The 20,759-nt window shown below is 42.2% G+C and overlaps 1 protein-coding gene across 2 annotated transcripts in view; it reads right to left on the bottom strand.

Annotated features, from left to right (window-relative positions):
- itga8 (integrin, alpha 8) overlaps positions 1-20,759 on the bottom strand; it is a 277,443-nt gene that overhangs the window by 143,486 nt on the left and 113,198 nt on the right. For both annotated transcript variants that reach the window (XM_063044126.1, XM_063044127.1), the window contains 2 exons: positions 6,192-6,237; positions 3,325-3,432 (listed from right to left, as the gene is read on the bottom strand). In XM_063044126.1, the coding sequence (XP_062900196.1) occupies positions 3,325-3,432; positions 6,192-6,237 (154 nt within the window). The remainder of the gene's footprint in view (positions 1-3,324; positions 3,433-6,191; positions 6,238-20,759) is intronic.

Raw genomic sequence — 20,759 nt, 5'->3', positions numbered from 1 at the left:
AGATCTGAGTCTCAGAGCCAAAGAATCATAGAATAACACAGCACAGAAACAGGCCCTTTGACCCAACGAGTCCATGCCAACCACAGCATCCTCCCTGCTATTCCCAGTTGCCCACGTTTGGCCCATAACCCTCCAAACCTCTCCCCTCTATGTACCTATCTAAATGGCTCTTAAATGTTGCAATTATACCCACCTTGATCACATCCTCTGGCAGCTGATTCCAAATACTCTCTACACTCTGTGTAAAAAGTTACCTCTCAGGTTTCTTTCAAATGACTCTCCTCTCGTCTTGGATCAGTGCCCTCTCCAAATCTGAAAACTAGCCATTTTATTCATACTCCTCATGATTTTATTAAGCTCAATGAGGTCACCATTCATTCTCCTGTGCTCTATAGAGTAAAGATATAGTGCAGCCAACTTCTCCCCTCTGCTCAAGCAGCAATCTCATAAATCTCTTCTGTGTCCTCTCCAGCTTTACAAAGTTTTTCCTATAACAGGGTAACCAAAACTGTACAAACACTCCAAGTGTGGTCTCAACAATGACTTGTATAACTACAGCAAAGTGTCTCCACTCCTATACATGATGTCCTGGCAGGTGAAGAACGGCATTTTAAATACCCTCTTCACCACCCTCTCTACTTGCATGGCTACTTTCTGCAAAATATGGACTTGTACTCCCAGGTTTCTCTGTTTCGCAAACACTCTGTCATTCACTGTACAAGTCCTACCCTGGTTTGACAGTCCAAAATGCATCACCTCACACTTACCTAAGCTGAAATCCATTTGCCATCCTCCGCTCACCTCCCTAACTGATCAAGATCCTTTTGTAATTCATTGTGACCTTCTTCAGTATCAACAAGACCCAAGACCCCCTCATTTAGTATCATCATTAAACTTGCTAATCATGTCATATACATTCATATCCAAATCATTACCATAAATAAATAAATGAAAGTAGAGGTCCCAATACTGACCCTGGACAATCAAGTTGTCGCAGGCCTCTGTTTGGAGAATCAGATTATTTTTAACCCTCTCCTCAAAGTTATATACCCTCTTTTTGCCCTCCTGATTTCCCTCTTAAGCCTAGTCTTAAACTTGTATATTTTTGAGGCATTCATTTGTATCTCATTGCCTAAATGTGATGTACACTTCCTTCTTTTCCTTACAGAGCCTCAATATCTCTCATCATCCAGGGGGAGAGATTGAACTTGGTATGTCTATCATTCACCCAAACAGGAAAATACTACCCTGGATCCTTGACATGATCATTTTAAAAGCCTCCCACTCGCCATCAGTTCCTTTCCCTGTAAATAGTCATCAAGTTGACCATAGCCTAATGTCCTCAAATTTGGCCTTGGTCCAGTCCAGTCCTTTTAAAACTAATTCTAACCGAAGTGCTTTCCAACTTTCACTTCAGTTACTTTCCCCAAGAGGAGGTCCAGTATTGCTCCTTCCCAAGTAGGCTCCTCTATATATTTCCTGAAATAACTGTCCTGGATGCACCGCACAAATTCCACCCCATCAAAGCCCTTTGCACTCTACGTGGCCCAATTAACACAGGAAAAATTGAAATTTCCCACTAGAACTGGGGTTTCAACCGTTTCTTATGCCACGGACCCCTGCCATTGACCGAGAGGTCCATGGACCCCAGGTTGGGGACCCCTGCACTATCCTCACAACTCAACCGTTTCTTATGCCACGGACCCCTGCCATTGACCGAGAGGTCCATGGACCCCAGGTTGGGGACCCCTGCACTATTCTCACAACTACATGTAATTTCTTGAGACAATCACTCCTCAAATTCCCGCTGAATATTGGAGGTCTATAAAATGGCTCTACCAAGATAACCATTCCCATCTTATCTCTAAGTTCTACCAAAGTGTTGTCAGTGGATGATCCATCAGGAACTGCTGTTATACCTCTCTCATCCCATACCCCTGCAATCTAATTTAAAACACCCAAGTGGCAAAAACTAATTTGCCCATAAGGTTATCGGTCCCCCTCTTGTTCAAGCGTAACCTGCGTCTCTTTTACAGTCACCCCTACGCCAGAAGCCCAAAGAACCTGAATCTCTGACCTCTGTGCCAGCTCTTAGGTCACGCATTCACCTGGCCGATCTTTCTATCCGTGGACATACTAGTTACCGAAAGTAGTCTGGAGATTCTGCATTTTATTTTCTTACCCAACTCCTTATACTCATTCTGCAGGGCCTCATCCCTCGTTCTGCCTTTGTCATTTATACCAACTAAACAGCCATTCAACCTCACCTTCAAGAATTTTCTGCAGTTGCTCAGAGGCATCCCTGACCCTGGCATCCAACCTTATATTACTACACACAGACTCAATACAAGTGGATTATTTAACAACAAAGAATAAGGCAGCATAGCCGTTAGCAAAATGCAACTGCAGATCATGGCATTGGAAGTTGGAGTTCAATTCTGATGTCTTCTGTAAGGAGTCCATACGTCTTCCCTATGGAATGCAAAGGTTTTCTCCGGGTGCTCCGATTTCCTCCCATAATCCAAAGGTGTACTGGTTAGTAGGTTAATTGGTCATTGAAAATTGCTCCGTAAAGAGGCTATGATTAAATTGGGAGTCGTCAGGGGTTGCTGGGAGGTGTGGCTCAAAAAGCCAGAAGGGCTTATTCCACGCTGTATCTCTAAATAAATAAATGGTATACACTGAGAAATCTTTTCAGTTCTAAGCCATTGAAAAGTGTTTCTTCTCCCAAAGTGAAATGCCAGGTCATTCAGCATCACTCTGGAGACCTGACACAAGGCACTTCTGAGCACAAGGATGGCTTCATTCTCAATGCAACATTTCTTTTAGAGTATTGCAGGGGTGTCTGGATCACATCTTCGATGCTGTGATTTATCTTAGAAGATCAGAAAAGCATTTATCGTTGTACATTTTTTTCTAATCATTTTCATATGTTCCACAGCGCCCTTCAAAGAACATGCAAGATGCTATTTCAAAATAGAATTGGACAATAATACATTTACTTTAATTTCTGATTCTTTCTGGGATATTTTAATATTATTTAAAATATTTTGTTTTGACCATTTCTCAAGTAAAATTTGTGTTTGAAGTAACAGAACGATGTACTATATACATTGGATGACTATAAATCTCAGATTCTGGAGTGGAGACATTCAGTGCTTTACTACTCTGTCATCTCACATTTCTTTCCTGACCTTAAACAAGTTGATGTAGCCTTAAAGTCCTGACAGGTTAGTGAATGGCAAGATCCCTAGGTCAAATGTCAAATAGTAGAACAAATCAAACAGCGTTAATCCCATTCTTCTATCATTACTATTTCCTTACCACGACACCAAGGTCTCTGATCCCTGCAGCTGGCAACTTTTATTCTCAGGGTTTATGATTGATGGGTTCAGGAGCAGTTGAGCTTCCACTGTCACAACAGGCCTAGCTCTGCAAGTGACGGATAAAGATTTTTAATACTCTTTGTCAGCATTGATAGCTTACTAATGAATCCATTGCATTAATAGCCACGTGGTCATGCAAGTGCAAAAATTAAAGTTCATTACTCCACATCTTACAGGAAAATCAACAAAGCCTGGTTAAAGTAACGTATCTGCCTGGTGAGAATCTTTTACATTTAACATATCTTTGAATGATTTTTATGATGTCAATATGCACATTTGGTTTTCATTGTTTTATGCACAGGCTCTAATTAATGAGAAACTGAGAAGGACTATTGTTATTCTGGCATGAATAAAACAAGCATTACATGGTTAACAGAGATGATATAAATATGCATTATTATTGCCACATGCCCTATTTCTTTATTATTGCTATTGCCTCCTCCACTAATTTTGCTCTTCTGCTTGTTTAAGATGGGCGATAGCAACAAACTAGGAAATTATAGGGCAATGACTCATACATCAGTGGCAGGAATTCACTGGAAAAGATTCTTAGAGACAGAATTTACTCACATCTGGAAAAAACATGGACTCATTAGGGATAGTCAGCATGGCTTTGTGAGGGGGAGTCATAGGTTACAAACTATTGTTTTTCTTAGGAGGAGGAGGCAAATATGATTAAAATTTGGTTGAAAATTTAGATGGACCACCAAGTAAATTTGCAGACATGAAAAGGCATTGTGGATAGTGAGGAAGGATGTTGAAGGATTCAGCTGGATATAGAATTATTGGAAATATGGACAGAGAAATGGCAGACAGAGTTTAATCCGGCTGAGTGAGAAGTTTCACCCCTTAGGAGGTCGAAAGTAAGAGGAAGGTATGTACGGTAAATGGTAGCATTAGGAGCATTGATACATACGATGATCTTGGGATCAAAGTTCATGGTTCTCTAAAAATGACAACACAAGTTGAAGGGGTGGTAAAGAAAGTATACGGTAAACTTGCCTTCATTGTCAGATCATCGAGTACAAAAGTTGGAACATCATGTTGCAGGTGTATTGCATGCAGTTCCAGTTCCTTCATTATATAAGGGATGTGACAGGCAAGAGACCTTTATGAGGTTATTGCCTGGATTACAGAGTAATGACTATAAGGAGGTTGGACAAACTTGGAATGCTTCCTCTGGAACTTTAAAGGGTGAGGGGATATATTATGGAAGTATATAAAATTATGAGAGGTATACATAGGGCAGAAAGAGTCCTTTTGCAGGGTGGAAATTTCAAAGTACTGAAAGGTGTTGATTTGAGATGAGGGGGGAAGAGACATGTACCGCAAGTTTTTCGTACACATCTAGTGGCATGTCCCTGGAATGTCCTGCCAGGGGAGATGGTGGAAGCAGATACAACAGCAGATTTTGAGCGGTATTTCGGCAGACACATGAACAGGGCTTGAAAGGATATAGACAATGTGTAGGCAGATAGATTAAAACGGCATAGTGGCCGGCAAAGACATTGTAAACCAAAGAGCTTGCTCTTGCGTACGATTATTCTAGGTTCTACATTTTATGTAACATGAGTAGGAGTAGGTCACCTGGCTCCCTATATCTGCCTCACTATTCAATATTATTATGGCTGATCTGCTCTAGGCTTCATTTCCTCTCCTGCTCTGTGCCTTGATTCTCTGATATTTCAACTAAGCATCCGTTGCCTCTTAAAACAAAACTCAATGATGCCACTTCTACAGCACGGAGAAGAAAATTCCAAAGATCCGCTATCCTCAATGAGAAATCCCTACAGAACTCAGTTTTAAATGGGTGCTCTCTCATCTTGTAGCTGTCCTCTCGTTGAAGATTCTCTAGTCTATCACATCCCCTATATACATATGGTTCAATGAGATCACCCCTTTTATTCTAAACAGCAAAGAACATCAATCTGATTCTTTTAGTCACTCATGATAGAATTATCCATTCATCTCGGGAACTAGACAAATGAATCTTTTTTTTGGCCTTTCTCCAATGACATCCTTTCTTAAATAAGAAGCTTAAGGAGGGGATTTTAAAAAAGATCTTAAATAAAGGAATTAAGAAAGGATTAAAATGCAGGTGTATGGTGTTAAGGATGACTTAGCAACAATTTCATTTACATAGTATTCCAGACAGGACTAAATACTGTATAATTGTGACAATATATCACTGGTTCTAAGCAACTTTTTTCCCCAATAATTGACAGAAAATTACTTGCCTCCCTAACCACATGCTGCACTTGCTGCCAATCTGTTACAATTTGCTTCACATATCTGCAGTCTTTCTCTAATTAGGTATTAATTTGCCTTTAGATTCCTCTTTCCAAAATACACAACCTGAAACTTTCTCTTTTCAAACTCCACTGCCAAGGTTTTGCCTGCTCACTCAACCTGTTGCAGAATCCAAATCCTTTCGTAAGTGAAGCTAAGTTTTAGAGTGCTTAAAAACATAATTTAACTTGTACTATTTTTACTTTAAAACGTTGCCAGCATAGTAGTTGGCATTGCAAGGTAATTGAGGATCCATTGCTGTTTGACAAGGCCCTAACACTCAGCCAATTGGAAAGAAGTTTTTTTTAAACCAGAGAATTCATCCTCTTAAATGACAACAATCAATGAACATTAAATTTTATAAGTCATCACTTAGAAAAAAACTGCAAGGCTAAAATTAATATTTGCATTTTAAGCAGGGCTTAATATTAATCATAACTATTAATACAGCAACAATTTGACTGTTAAATTCTTAATCTGGCAAATATGTAGTATTAATACATTTTGGTCACATACCTGTAAACTGCAACTTTACTAGCTCCAAAAGCACCAACTATCAAGTCTGTAAATATAAAATACTTTCATGTTATTAGCAATAGGAACAACATTTGTATCTGGAAAAAATAGGCAGTCCAACAGTACATAATAATATGTACAGTACAAATACAGCTTTTTCAATAAAAATGTAATATTGGAGCAAAAATTTGAATTATTTGATGAAAGAATACAATAGTATAAGAGCCTAAAAGTTGTTAAGTATTTTGGGACCAATTTTAGCCAGGGTGGGAACTATGAGAACCAAAGGGAAGAAAAGCACAAACCAAGTGAGGACCACCCAACTTCAACCTAGTGAAGCCCAAGAGATCTCAGCTTCTTGACCTCTAGTCAGAAGAGTGGGGTAAACTGGGACCCAGCAAAGAGAGTTGGTCCCTGGCAGATCATTCACACCGGTGACTTTAATTACTCACCCTCCTGATTTCCATCATGCGGCTATGATTAGAATTGGCCCTCCTGTTAAAGACCCAACTAGGTTATATGTTAATATATGAAGTCCATCAGTACATAAACTAGAATGCTGGATTGAATCCAGACAGGTTGTACAATAATGAAGAACAAATTAGCTGGAGTATGGCAGATGGATAAATCAGCACGTTTGACTACAGCACATATTGCATTGTTACAGAATAGTAAGTACATTCCATTAAAGAAGAAACAATGAGCAGTTCTAGGAATGATGGATAAATTATGAAGTTAAAAACCTTTCACAAGGGTAGAAGAGCATCAACTTGGATTAATCAGCTAACACACGCCAGAAAAAGGTATTATAATGATTTAAAAAGAATACATTAAAAGGAACAGCATTTATGAATGATTTATTAGAAGTGCATTTTGAATCAGGAGAGGAAAGGGTTAACAAAAAAAAGAGCGAGGTGCTGGAGTAACTCAGTAGGTCAGGTGAAGATGAAGCAGGACAGTCCAGATGAAGGGTCTCGACCCAAAACATTGACTGTCCATTTCCCTCTACAGATACAGCTTAACCCAGTGAGATCACCCAGTGCTTTTTTTTTGTGTTGCTCCAGAATCCAGCATCTCTTGTGCCCCTAAGAAAACAGGTTTGATTTTTCATAGGTAATAACCTTCAAAAAAGTATGTATCTTTAATGAGTACGTACTTGCAGTGATGTCAGCTGTAAACCTGACATTACCAGTGAGGCAATGAATCCCACGCTGGTTGACAAGATTGATCTTCTGATGGATTTGGGAAGTCAGTGAAAATGAAGGATGTTAAAGCTGCAGTGTTCAATGACAAAAGCAAAGGTCCTTAAGGGAGTGGACGGAAATTGCTGAGGCCCTTACAATTATACTATAGAGCACTACGTCAATATCTGCCAGAAGTTAAGAGAATGATCATACTTAAAAATGGATATGAATTAATCCAAGCTTCAACTGGATACCAGTCAGAACAAAATTAGAATTATTAATGTTGGAATTAGTACACACATCTGAAAGCAAAGCAGAAAGGAAAGGTTCCTTTTTTATCTTTAAAGAGAAAATAGCTATAAGTAGTTAGCAAAGTTTTCAAAAGGGAGCACATTTGAGGGTGTTTAACTCTACCAATCAGGGTTGGAATTCTCAGGAAATCATCTAAATAAGGGAAAGCACTAAATGCAGTGCATATGGATTTCAGGAAAGCATTTGACAGAGTACCACATGAAAGAAGATCAAGAGGTACTAAACTGGGAGAAAGGTAATTAACTGGATTAAAAATTTATTGGAAGGGAAAAGGGAAAGTCAGTTTTTCATCAAGCAACAGAGTGGTCATTGGTATCCCCCAGGATTCATTTCTAAAGTATTGACAGTGACTAAGTGGGTCAATGATTTGTTTATAAATCCACAGGGAATTGTGATGAAATTTGCAGATAATAGCAGTCTATTTATGCTGGAGAAGATAAAGCTAAATTGCAAAATCATGTTGATAAAATGGGGGAAAGAGCTAAAAGACAATAGAGGGAATTTGAGAATTATAATGCAGATTCTCTAAGTTGGTGCCTAATGCAAGAAAGCACAGGCTTTGAAGTTGCATCTTATGGAAGGTTTCATAAACGCTTGTGAGCTTGTGAACAAAACACCAGAGCTGGTGTTTGAAGCAGAATCTATGCTAATATTACTGATTAGATTTAACAGCTTCATGCATTGGAAACACTAAAAAGAATACAGTTAACGTAACATGCTGAAGTGGATGATATGTTTCAAATAATGATGGCTTTAGACAAATAGTCTATCCTGCAGTGCATTTTAATGTACAATCTAATAGTCCTTACTGTAGTCACAAATTAGTGTGACAATAATTTCCATTTCCTCTAAAGGCTTATTGTACTGTCTTCTTCCAACATCTCTCCTCTGGCAACCTCGCAACGATGTGATCGCTAGTCATCGCTAGAGGAAAAAACACATCTAATCATTCATAGATTATAATCATAGAATTGTAAAGCACAGGAATGGGCCCCTTTGGCTCAACTCATGTATGCTGGCCATGATCCCTGTCTATGTTATTTCCATTTGCCTGCATTAGATCTGTACCCCTCTAAGTGTTTCCCATTAAAGTACTTGTCCAAATGCCTTTTAAATGCCATTCCAGCCAAAAGCTTTCGCCAAATATCTAGATATTTTGCTAAACTTGGACAGCTCTCCATTGGTTAGTCAAGTAAATGTCAATAATACAAAACAACAAATACTAGGAACCCCTCAGCTGAACGTGTAATCACACTTGCAATCACACTTTTGATATTTCAGTCAAAAACCAGACTCTGTCATGCACTGCGTTTCAAGTGGACACAACCAGTTTACTGCACGTGGCCCCAAAGTAGAAGACAATTGGGAGGCAATGGCCCTGAGAATCATGGGATTACATCATGCCCCAAGGTCTCATGGCACAGGGTCAAAAATGGGTAAAGGAGACTCCTGCTGATTACTAGCTGTGCTTTCCCTCAAGACACGTGCACGTGGAACAAAAGAACAGACACACTCCCAATGCATGCCATCAAGAGCAACTCAGCAGCATCACCACTGGCCCAAGCTGACATAATCTTGCTTTTTAACTCGTTGAACAGAGACAGGGATCATAGCCAGTAGAGACAAGCTGAGCTTTACGGTTCTATGATTCTATAATCTATGAAGGATTAGGTGTGTTTTTTGCTATATCCATGTTGGTATCAATGGCACGGCTAGCCATCGCTATATGTCCCTGAAAAGTTGAACCATCTTTTTCAACGTCAAAATTGTTCTCGTGAAGGAGCTGGATAGGGAGTTTCAGAACTTAGACTCCGTGAGTATGATGAAAGAATCACGTGTTTCCAAGTTACGTGATGTGTGAGCATTTACGGAAGAAGATGGCGTCAGTGGGAAACACAACCAAAGGCGACATCCTGCAGTCGGTTTATGAAACTAATTCTTTCATTTCTTCTTTCACTTTCAAATGTGGTTCTACTATTGTTGGAGCCTGTGATTGCCACTTTGATGGTGTGTTTGAGCAATCTGGTGCTTTGCTGTCTGCCAGGGTGTTTCAAGTGAAGCGTGCAGCCTCCGGGCCAAGAAGCCTGGAAGTGAGGCACGAGCCCTTGATCAGCTCCATTTCTCGCCGAACGCACTAATTAAGGCACCAAGGAAGATTGAAATCACTGGGGTGAGTGCGGATGACACTCTGCTGTTCAGTGCCGGCTACCAGCCCCTCGCTGCTGCAGCCAGAGGAACATGTCCACATGTGACACTCTCTCTCTCCCTCCTGCTCACTGCCCCCAAAGGAAGGTCCTTGCATTCGAATGGTCTTTCTCTCCATCCTCTGTGAGAGGATGGTGCCGTTGTCCTGAGCCTTGGGCAACGTTTAATCAGTGCAGTTTGTGAATTGTAGTTCAAATTATGACATGTCACTCCTTTTTATGGTGCTAGTTTGGGCAATTTTGTATCGAGGCGACCTCAACTCTTTCAATTTTGTGTTTTATATTCTGTATTTTTTGCTCAGATTTTTTGTTGTCATTTGTGCAATGTTTTTTTTTGCATGTAGAGAGGTGGGTGTTGATATTTATTCATTGAACAGGCTCCATGGTTTTCTTTGTTTCATGGCTGTCTGTGCAGAGGGCAAATCTCAGGGTATACTACATATATACTTTGACAATAAATAAACTTCAAATTTGATCAGGCAGACATAAGCCTTGTTATATATCAACGGCTCTTTTCCTCTTGGGTGTTGAGACTGGATTTGTGAGAATTATTGCAGAGGCCTTGGTGAGTAGCCACAGTAAACCTTGTAGGCAATGTAATGATAAGCCATCGGTGGAAGTAATGAATAATCGGACAGGCAAACAAGGCATGAATCAACAGGGACTCCTTGTTCTGGGCAGCACTGAACTTCCTCACAGAGTCCCCATAGAGAGAAAGAGCATGGAAACAGGCCCTTCAGAACCACGCTAACCTTCAATCATCAATTTGCACGAATCTTCCATTAATACTATTATTTGGGAAAGGGAAGAGGCAGCCAGTGCAGAGTATCCTGTCGGTATCCCTCTCAATAATAAGTATACCACTTTAGATACTGTTGGAGGTGCAAACTACCGGGGGAGGCTGCAACAACCAGGTTTCTCACTCTGTATCTGGCTCTGTGGCTCAATATGGAATAGGGGAGTAGGACTGTAATAGTGATAGGGAATTCCATAGATCGAGGAGCAGAAAGCAGATTTTGTGAACGTGAGACACCCAGATGGTAGGTTGCTTCCCAGGTGCCAAGGCCAAGGATATATTAGATAAGGTCCACAGAATTCTAATGGGGGAGAGTGGTCAGAGGCTAGGAATCCTGCAGCGTGTAACTCACCTCCTGACTCCCCAAAGCCTGTCCACCATCCACAAGGCTCAGGTCAGGAGTTAATGGAATACTCGCCAATCGCCTGGATGAGTGCAGCTCCATCAACACTCAAGAAGCTCGACACCATCCAGAATAAGACAGTACATTTGATTGGTACCCCTCCCACAGGCATCCAATCCCTCCACCATCGACGAACAGTTGCAGCAGTGTGTACTATCTACAAGATGCACTGCAAAAACACACCAAAATTCCTAAGGCAGTACCTTCCAGACCCACGACTGCTACCACCTAGAAGGACAAGAACAGCAGATACCTGGGAACACCACCACTTGAAAATCCCCCTCCAAGTCACTCACCATCCTGACTTGGAAATATATCGCCATTCCTTCATTATCGCTGTTCCTTCATTATCGCTGGGTCAAAGTCATGGAATTCCCTCCCTAACAGCACTGTGGGTGTACCTACACCTCAGGGACTGCAGCAGTTCAAGAAGGCAGCTCATCATCACCTTTCTCAAGGGCAACTAGGGATAGGCAATAAATGCTGGCATTGCTGGTACATCCCATAAATGAATAAATAAAATGTTTTAAAAAGCTGGAAGTCATGGTTCTTTTGTTACCAATGTCATAGGTTGGAAAAGGGAAGACGTCCTGAAGAGAGAATATAGGGAAGTTAGGTCGAGGATCTCCTGGGGAGTAATCTCTGAATTGCTGGGTGTGCCATGATTTAGCAGATGAACTTGTGGCTGAGAAATTGATGCAGGAGACAGGGTTTCATGTTTCTGGATCACTGGAATCTCTTCTGAGGAAACTTTGGCCTGTACAAAAAGGATGGGTTACACTGGAACCCAAGGGGGAACCAATATCCTTGTAGGCAGGTCTGCTAGAACTATTGGGGAGAGTTTAAACTCATTTGGCAGGGAGATGGGAATGGCAGTGATTAGGGATGGGGCGGTTGGTATGCAAGTAGATACAGTGTGTAGAGAGCCTGTAAGAAAGGACAAGCAGATGATAGGGCAAAATTGCAGTTTGTGGGATTGTTTGAAGTGTAATATTGGGGCAAAAACAAAAAGAGTGATGAATACCAGGCTGAAGGTGTTATATTTGAATGCACACAGTATATGGAATAAGTTAGATTATCTTATAGCATAGTTAGAGATTGACAGGTATGACTTTGTTGACATCACTGAGTTGTGGCTGAAAGATCACAGTTGTGAGTTTAATATCGAAGGATACACATTTTATCTAAAGGATAGGCAGGTAGACAGAGAGGCTTCTATTGGTTAAAAATAAAATAAAATCCTTTGAAAGAGGTGACATAGGATCAGAAGATGAAGAATCCTTGTGGTTAGAGCTAAGAAGCCGCAATGGTAAAAAGACCCTGATGGGAATTGTATACAGGCCTCCAAACAATAGCTAGGATGTGGGATACAAATTACAACGGGAGATAGTAAGGCGTGTAAATAGGGCACTGTTATAATAGTCATGGGGGATTTCAAAATGGAGGTAGACTGGAAATATCAGGTTGGTGTTGGATCCCAAGAGAAGGAATTTGTAGAATGCCTACAAGATAACTTTTCAGACCAGCTTGTGGTTAAGCACACCACAGGAATGGCAATTATAGATTAGGTGCTGTGTAGTGAGCTAGATTTGATTACAGAACTTAAGGTAAAGGAACTCTTAGGAGTACATGATCATAATATGATAGAATTCACTTTGCAGTTTGACATGGAGGAGCTTAAATCAGATGTACTAGTATTATAATGGAGTAAAGGGAATTACAGAAGAATGAGAGAGAAGCTGGCAAAAGTTAACGATGAAGTAGTATTCAAAAGACAGTATGATACTACCATGTTTGACAAGGGAATTCAAAGACAGCATAAAAGCAAAGAAAAGGGCATATAATATAGCAAAAATTAGTGGGAAGTTAAGAGGATTGGGAAGCTTTTAAAAACCTTTAAAAACCAACAGAAGGCATACAAGAAAGAAATAAGGAGAGAAATGAAATATGAATGTAAGCTAGTCAATAATATAAAAAATATACCAAATGCTTTTTTTCAGATATATAACGAGTAAAAGAGAGCTGGAAGTGTACATCAGACTACTGGAAAATGATGCTGGAGAGGTAGTAATGGGTGATAGAGAAATGCCAGACAAACTTAATTTAGATGGCGGTGCGTATGTATCGCGAGACTCAGTGTCTTAGCAGACTTCGAAAAATAGTGTTAATTTATCTGCTTGTTTCCTGTGTGTTCACTTGATTCGGCTATGCGAACTACACTTACAGCAAACAATCACTTTTGGACATTAACTATCGATGCACCAACACAGTTTTGGACTATCCATTCAATTTGAACCACCTTCGGAGTTAGTAAGGACACCACGGGCCTACATTCAACTCGCTCCAACCGGAAGGGCCCGGCACCGACATTGAGACCGTAAACAAAGACAGGGGAAGTGTGGAAGTTTGCGTACTAGGCAAAGGCTAAATCCACACCGGCCAGCGCTACCTAGCATCTTCCTTGCCAAAGTTCGGTCTCTGACGAACAAGCTGGACTAACTAAGGACTTGGACCCTCACACAAAGAAGGCTTATGGATTGCAACATCATGTTTTTTACGGAGACATGGCTAAACAGTGGTGTCCCAAACAATGTGGTGGAACTGAAAGAGAGTATGGTCTTCAGGGCTGAGAGAGCTGCAACAGCAACAGGTAAAAGTAGGGGAGGTGGTTTATGCATCTACATGAATTGATCATGCTGTACTAACTCTACCATTGCTGACACTTATTGCTCTGCTGATCTGAAATACCTGATTATTAAGCGCAAGACTTTTTTATGAACCGCGAGAGTTTACATGCATCATTGCTGTTGCAGTTTATGTACCACCAGATGCTAATGCTAAAGTAGCCATGAAAGATCTCAGTGCCAATATTAGCAAGCTGCAGACATTGCATCCAGACAGAGCCTTTATTGTCGCTGGGGACTTTAATCATTGTAACCTACGTACCATGCTTCCAAGATTATACCAAAATGTATCATGCACCACAAGGGGAAATAAAACCTTAGATCATATCTACACAAATGTGGCTGACACTTACAAAACCACTACCCTCCCCCACCTGGGACAGTCCGACCATCTTTCATTGTCTCTGCTTCCCAAGTATAGCCCGGTTATTAAACGTGTGAAACCCACAATGAAGACTATTAAGATCTGGCTGGAGGGTGCTGACTCTGCTCTTCAGCACCAATTCCAGCACACAGACTGGAGCACGTTTGCTGCCCATGCCACCACAGACTCTCAGATTAACATTGATCTATACACCAACTCTGTCCTTGAGCACATCAACAAGTGTGTAGATAGAGTGACATCACAAAAACAAATAAAAGTTTTCCCTAATCAGAAACCATGGATGAACAGTGAAGTTCGCCTCCTGCTCAAAGCCAGAGATTCAGCCTTCAGGTCTGGAGACCGGGAGGCTTACAGCTCAGCCAGGGCCAACCTGAGGAGGGGAATCTCTCAGGCTAAACACATATACAAACAGAGAATCGAGGAGCATTTCAACTCCTCGGACTCCTGGTGCATTGTGGCATGGCATACAGGTCATTACAGACTTCAAACCACCTAGTACTGTGCCCCCTTCCAGCTCTGCTTCCCTCCCTGATGAGCTCAATTACTTCTACGCTCTCTTTGACCGAAAGAACAAGCAGGTCACCCTCAAAGCGAATCTCCTGCTGGTAAACTGCCTCTCTCACTTTCCACCTCCGATGTTTGCACCACCCTGAGCAGGGTGAATGTGCAGAAAGCAGCTGGTCCGGATGGAATACTTGGCCGTGTGCTCAGATTGTTATGGTCCAGTCCGTGAAGTCCGCCTTCCGGTTCACGGTCTGGTCCATCGACCCTTGCTCCAGGTTTTCCTGTCTATCCTGCTTCTGTTCCTGTTGAGCGTTAATTGCGGCAGCTGATTCTCATTGGGGCTGGCTGCATAAATACCTCCAGAGACCAGGGTGTGGCTGCTGGACTGTTCTTGTCCTTACTCCTTGTATCCCTTCCCCTGCCTTTTGTTTCCTCGCCTGAAGCCCTTGCCTTGTCTTGCTGGTAACTCCTGCCTTGCCTGAAGTTCTTGTCTCACCTTGCATTGCCTGAAGCTTTGCCTTGTCTTGCTGGTAATTCTCGCCTCGTCTCGCCTGAAGTCTTGTCCTCAACCACCTCATACCTAGCTCCCTTCCTGTCCCTTGCCTCCGTCGGGTAAGCCAGGTCATCTTGCCGTTACCTACGGTTGGCTCTGTCACTTCCTGTCCCTTGCCTCCATTGGGTAAGCCAGGCTGTCTTGCCATTACCCTGCAGTTGGTTCTGTCCCTTCCTGTCCCTTGCCTCCATCGGTTGGAGATCCACGCCCTGCCCAGGAGTACTGCGCCCTGCCCAGGAGGAGCTTCAAGACCCCAAGCCTCAGGTCTCTGGTCTCCAGCCCCGCCTCAGGTCTCTGGTCTCCAGCCTCGCCTCAGGTCTCTGGTCTCCAGCCTTGTCCTGCCTGCCAGCCAAGTCACGTCCTTGCACCACTCCTAGCTCTCTTGTCCAATCCTGTTCTGGGTTCCCGGTTTTTGTGTCCATGTCCTTGCCCTCGCCCTGTATCCTAGTCCTGTCCCTAGTACTTCTGTGTCTTGCGCTTGGGCCCATGCCCAGCCACCCCCTTATGACACATAGACTGTGCAGGGCAGTTGGCCGGGGTCTTCACAGACAGCCCTGGCCCAGGCAGTTGTCCCTACAAGCTTCAAGATCGCCACCATCATGCCAGTGCTGAAGCATTCCACTGCCACAGGCCTGAATGACTTCCACCTAGTTGCACTCACCCCCATCACTGCAAAGTGCTTTGAGAGTCTGGCTCTATCACATCTGAAATCCTGTCTGCCCACTACCCTGGGCCCCCATCAATTTGTTTATCGCACCAACAGGTCAACAGAGGACGCCATCTCCACGGCATTTCACTCTTCCCTGACCCACCTGGACAGTCCCAACTCTCACGTCAGAATGCTGCTCATTGACTTTAGTTCGGCATTCAATACTGTGACCCCCCTAAGCTGATTGCCAAAATAGCCAGCTTGGTATCAGCTCATCCTTCTGCAATTGGACCTTGGACTTTCTGGCTAACAGACCCCAGTCAGTTAAGTTAGACAACCTCTCCTCCTCCACTCTCACCCTGAACACCGGTGTGCCTCAAGGCTGTGCCCTCTTCTGTACTCCCTTCTCACCTATGACTGCGTTCCTGTACATAGTTCTAACTCCATAATCAAGTTCGCAGATGACACCATGGCGGTTGGCCTGATCAGAGGGGATGACAGGATGGCCTACAGGGACGAGGTCCAGCACCTGGCTGTTTGGTGTGCTAACAACGACCTGGCCCTTAACACCCAGAAGACCAACAAGATCATTGTGGACTTCAGGCATGCTAGGAGCCACACTCACGTCCCCACCTACATCAACAGAGCTGTAGTGGAGCATGTATCAAAATTCAAATCCCTTGGTGTCCACATTTCCAAGGATCTCCCCTGGTCCCTGAACTCCTCCAACCTGATTAAGAAGGCGCAACTGTGCCTTTATTTCCTGCGGAGCATCAAGAAAGCTCACCTCTGTTCCAGGATACTGACAGACTTTTACTGCTGGACCATTGAGAGCATACTCACCAACTGCATCTCAGTGTGGTATGGCAATTGTCCCGTATTGGACCGCAAAGCACTCCAGCGTGTGGTGAAATCTGCCCAGTGCATTATCAGCACCCAATTGCCCACCATTGAGAACATCTACCATAAACGCTGCCTGGGCAGGGCAAAAAGGATGCATCTCACCCTAACCATGGACTTTTTACTCTCCTCCCATCCAGTAGGCGCTACAGGAGCCTCCGCTCCCACACCAGCAGGCACAGGAAGAGCTTCTTGCCTGAGGCTGTGACCCTGCTGAACCTCACATCACAGCGCTAAGCAGTACTGCACCTATATTGTACTGTCTCAGTATTTTTCTATTTGTGTGCTTATGGTAAAGCATATATATGTTGTAACTGGGTTAACTGTCTGGACGCGCCCCTCTGCTGACTGCCCCTGTGGCTCCTCCCACAGATTACTGAATAAAGGTGATCTCGCCTCGCCCCTCCCCCTCAGTCCAGGGGCAGACACTCAGCATGGAGGTTGTATTGTACAGCGAATAAAAGCCTTTCAGTATTTTATCCTACTTCAGTCTTTTGGAGTTATTGAAGGTGCTTCAGTGCTGTAGAACTAACTTTTTATTCACAGTTATTTTGTAACTAACACTATTCTTTGCATTTCTAGTTAGATGCTAACTGAATTTCATTGGCTTTGTATCTATACTCGGCACAATGATAATAAAGTTGAATCTAATCTAATCTAATCTAAATATCTTGCATCTGTCTTCACTGTGGAAAACAATAGCAGTATGCCAGCAATTCAAGAGTGTCAGGGGCAGAAGTGAGCATAGTCGTTACTAATAAGGGGAAGGTGCTTGGGAAGGTGAAAGGTCTGAAAGTAAATAGGAAAGTCACCTATACCCGATGGACTACACTCCAGGGTTCTGAAAGAGGTAGCTGAAGAGATTGTGGAAGCATTAGCAATGACCTTTCAAGAATCACTAGATTCTGGAATGGTTCCAGAAGTCTGGATAATTGCAAATGTCACTCCACTCTATAGGAAGGGAAGGGAAATGAAGAAAATTATGTCAGTTAGCCTAACTCCTGTTTTGGGAAGATGTTGGAGTCCATTCTTAAGGATGAGGCTTTGGGATACTTGGAGCACAGGATAAATTGGCCAAAGTCTGCATGGATTCCTTCAAGGGAAATTTTTGCCTGACAAATCTGTTGGAATTCTTTGAGGAAATAACAGGCAGGATAGATGGAGAGTCAGTAGATGTTGCTTACTTGGATTTTCAGAAGGATTTTGATAAGGTACTACACATGAGGCTGCTTAACAAGTTAAGAGCTCATGGTATTAGAGCAGATATACTAGCATAGACAAAAGATTGACTGACTGGCAGGAAGCAAAGTAAAGGAATAAAGGGACCTTTACTGGTTGGTTGCCAGTGACTAGTAGTGTTCCACAGGGTTTGGTGTTGGGACCGTTTCTCTTCATGTTATATATCAAGGTAAAAGAAAAGTGGCAGATGAAATACAGCATAGGGGCGTGTATGGTCATGCACTTTGGTAGAAGGAGGCATAGATTATTTTCTGAATGGAGAAAAAAACGAGGTGCAAAGGGACTCGAGAGTCCTTGTACAGGATTCCATAAAGGTTAACTTGCAGGTTAAGCCAATGGTAAGGAACGTAAGTACAATGCTAGAATTCATTTTGAGGGGACTAGGATATAAAAGTAAGGATGTAATGCTGGGCTTTATAAGGCATTGGTCAGACTGCATTTGGACAGTTGCAAACAGTTGTGGGCCCCTTGTGTACCGGCATTGAAGAGTGTCCAGAGGGTCAAAGAATGATCCTGGGAACGCAAACATGAGGAATTCTGCAAATGCTGGAATTTTAAGCAACACACATAAAAGTTGCTGGTGAACACAGCAGGCCAGGCAGCATCTCTAGGAAGAGGTACAGTCGACGTTTCGGGCCGAGACCCTTTGTCAGAACTAACTGAAAGAAGAGCTAGTAAGAGATTTGAAAATGGGAGGGGGAGGGGGAGATCCGAAATGATAGGAGAAGACAGGAGGGGGAGAGATGGAGCCAAGACCTGGACAGGTGATTGGCAAAAGGGATATGATGTGCGTTTGATGTTTTGGGCCTGTACACACTGCACTTTATAAGAATGAGGGGGAGATCTCATCGAAACCTATAGAATATTGGAAGGTTTGGATAGAGTGGATGTGGAGAGGATGTTTCCTATAGTGGGCAAGTCTAGGAACAGCGAGTGCAGGCGTGGAATACAAGGTCATGCCCTTAGAACAGAAATCAGGAAGAATTTCTTTAGCCAGAGGGTGGTGGATCTGTGGAAATTATTTTCACAGATGGCTGTGGAAGCTAAGTCGTTTGGTTTATCTAAAGTAGAGGTTGATAGGTTCTTGATTAATCAGGTGTCAAAGGTTACAAAGAGAAGGCAGGAGAGGGATGATAAATCAGCCATGATGGAATGACAGAATAGACTCAATGGGCTGAATGGCCAAATTCTAGTCCTATGTCTTATGGTATTATAGTCTTTTATTCTCCCCACATTTCTGGCAACTCCTCTTCAGATTCTACCTTTTCTCTACACAGTGGTGAATTATCCTACTAACATGTTTAATTTTGAGACATGATTGGAAGCCAAAACCCAAGTACAGAACAAGCAAACACCACACCAAGAGCACTGGAGGTCAGAATAAAAGGTGGGCTACCGGAGCTGAGGCAGCAATCGACTAGCTGTGCCACAGTGCTATCCCAACTGCTGTCATCTATTTAGGGAGAATAACCTGTCATTGGTGTTTCTTGTATATGGCATCAAGAGGTGACTCACGCATTGTAAGCTTCTCCATTCTAACCAGCTCTTATAGCCACTGAATGGTCCAGTTAAGTTTCTGTGAGAGTTGACAACCATATTTTGATGGTGGGAGGTTCAGCGATGGCATTGAACATCGGGAGAGGGGAGGTCATTATGGAGAATTGTTGTACCTGTCACTTGTGTGTCATAACTTCCATAGCTGCCAACATTCATCATTCTACATATGAATGTTGTCCAAGGTCAGAATACATTGTCGATCCTTGTCACTAGGTCAAACACCTGAATATCACCGTGGGAGCAACTTCACCAATTGGACTGCAATGGTTTAAGAAGGTATTCACTACCATCTTCTAAAGGGCAAATAGAGATGGGTATTGAATGCTAGCCTAGTAGATAACACCAACGCACTCAAAATAATACACTGAAAAAAATTATATTGGAACATGCCTAAAAAGAATGTTTACAAAACTGTTTTTTTCCAAGTTGCTTTATTTTCAAGTTGTTGATGTTTAACATGAATGCAACTTTGATATGTGAATTCAGCACATTTTAAAAAATACTGAATATTAAAATCTATGGTGTTCAAAGCTGTAAAGCTGCAAAGTGCTGTGTTTTCTTCGAGGCAGATTCTATTTTAATAGATTCCTCTTTGCTTTTTTTTGAGTGATGCCCAGTTATAAAACAGAAATGCAATTCTTTTATGCCACTGATGCATTTAACAATGTCCATTCTTTCAAATCTCTTTTTAACAGGATTGGATCTGGATAATTTAATTCCACAGTGCCATGTCTGGTTCTTGCATCTGTTATTCTGTTACAATGTCATGAAAATCCCCTAATAAGAGTCTAAAACAATTAAGTAAAACCCTTAAGGCACTTTTTGTAAAAGGATTATTCCTATTAAGAAAGAGTTTTACAGCAGGCAGGGAGAGGGGGAGGTGCAGGGATAATACAGTATATCTAATTTGAGTACTGTACTCAATTACTAGTCGAAGTCTGTAAAAGTAATCTATCCCTGAATGCAATCTCATCTTTCTCCTCCATAATGACTTCTCATGAGTCTAATGTTTAAGCTCTGACTTCCATGTCTTAAAATAGCACAGCTTGACCTGAATAAATTTTGAAGAGATTAAGTCATCCCAGTCACCTGCATTACCGTTTTACCAACAAATACAGAACATAAACACCATAACTCAATAAAATCTCAGATAATCCATTCCACAAACACAAGGTTCATATTCAGAAAGCATAAAAGC

The sequence above is a fragment of the Mobula hypostoma genome, chromosome 3 (assembly GCF_963921235.1).
Source record: "Mobula hypostoma chromosome 3, sMobHyp1.1, whole genome shotgun sequence".
Taxonomy (NCBI): Eukaryota; Metazoa; Chordata; class Chondrichthyes; order Myliobatiformes; family Myliobatidae; genus Mobula; species Mobula hypostoma.
Note: the sequence above shows the minus strand (reverse complement) of the source record. Positions and strands in the feature narration are given on the sequence as shown.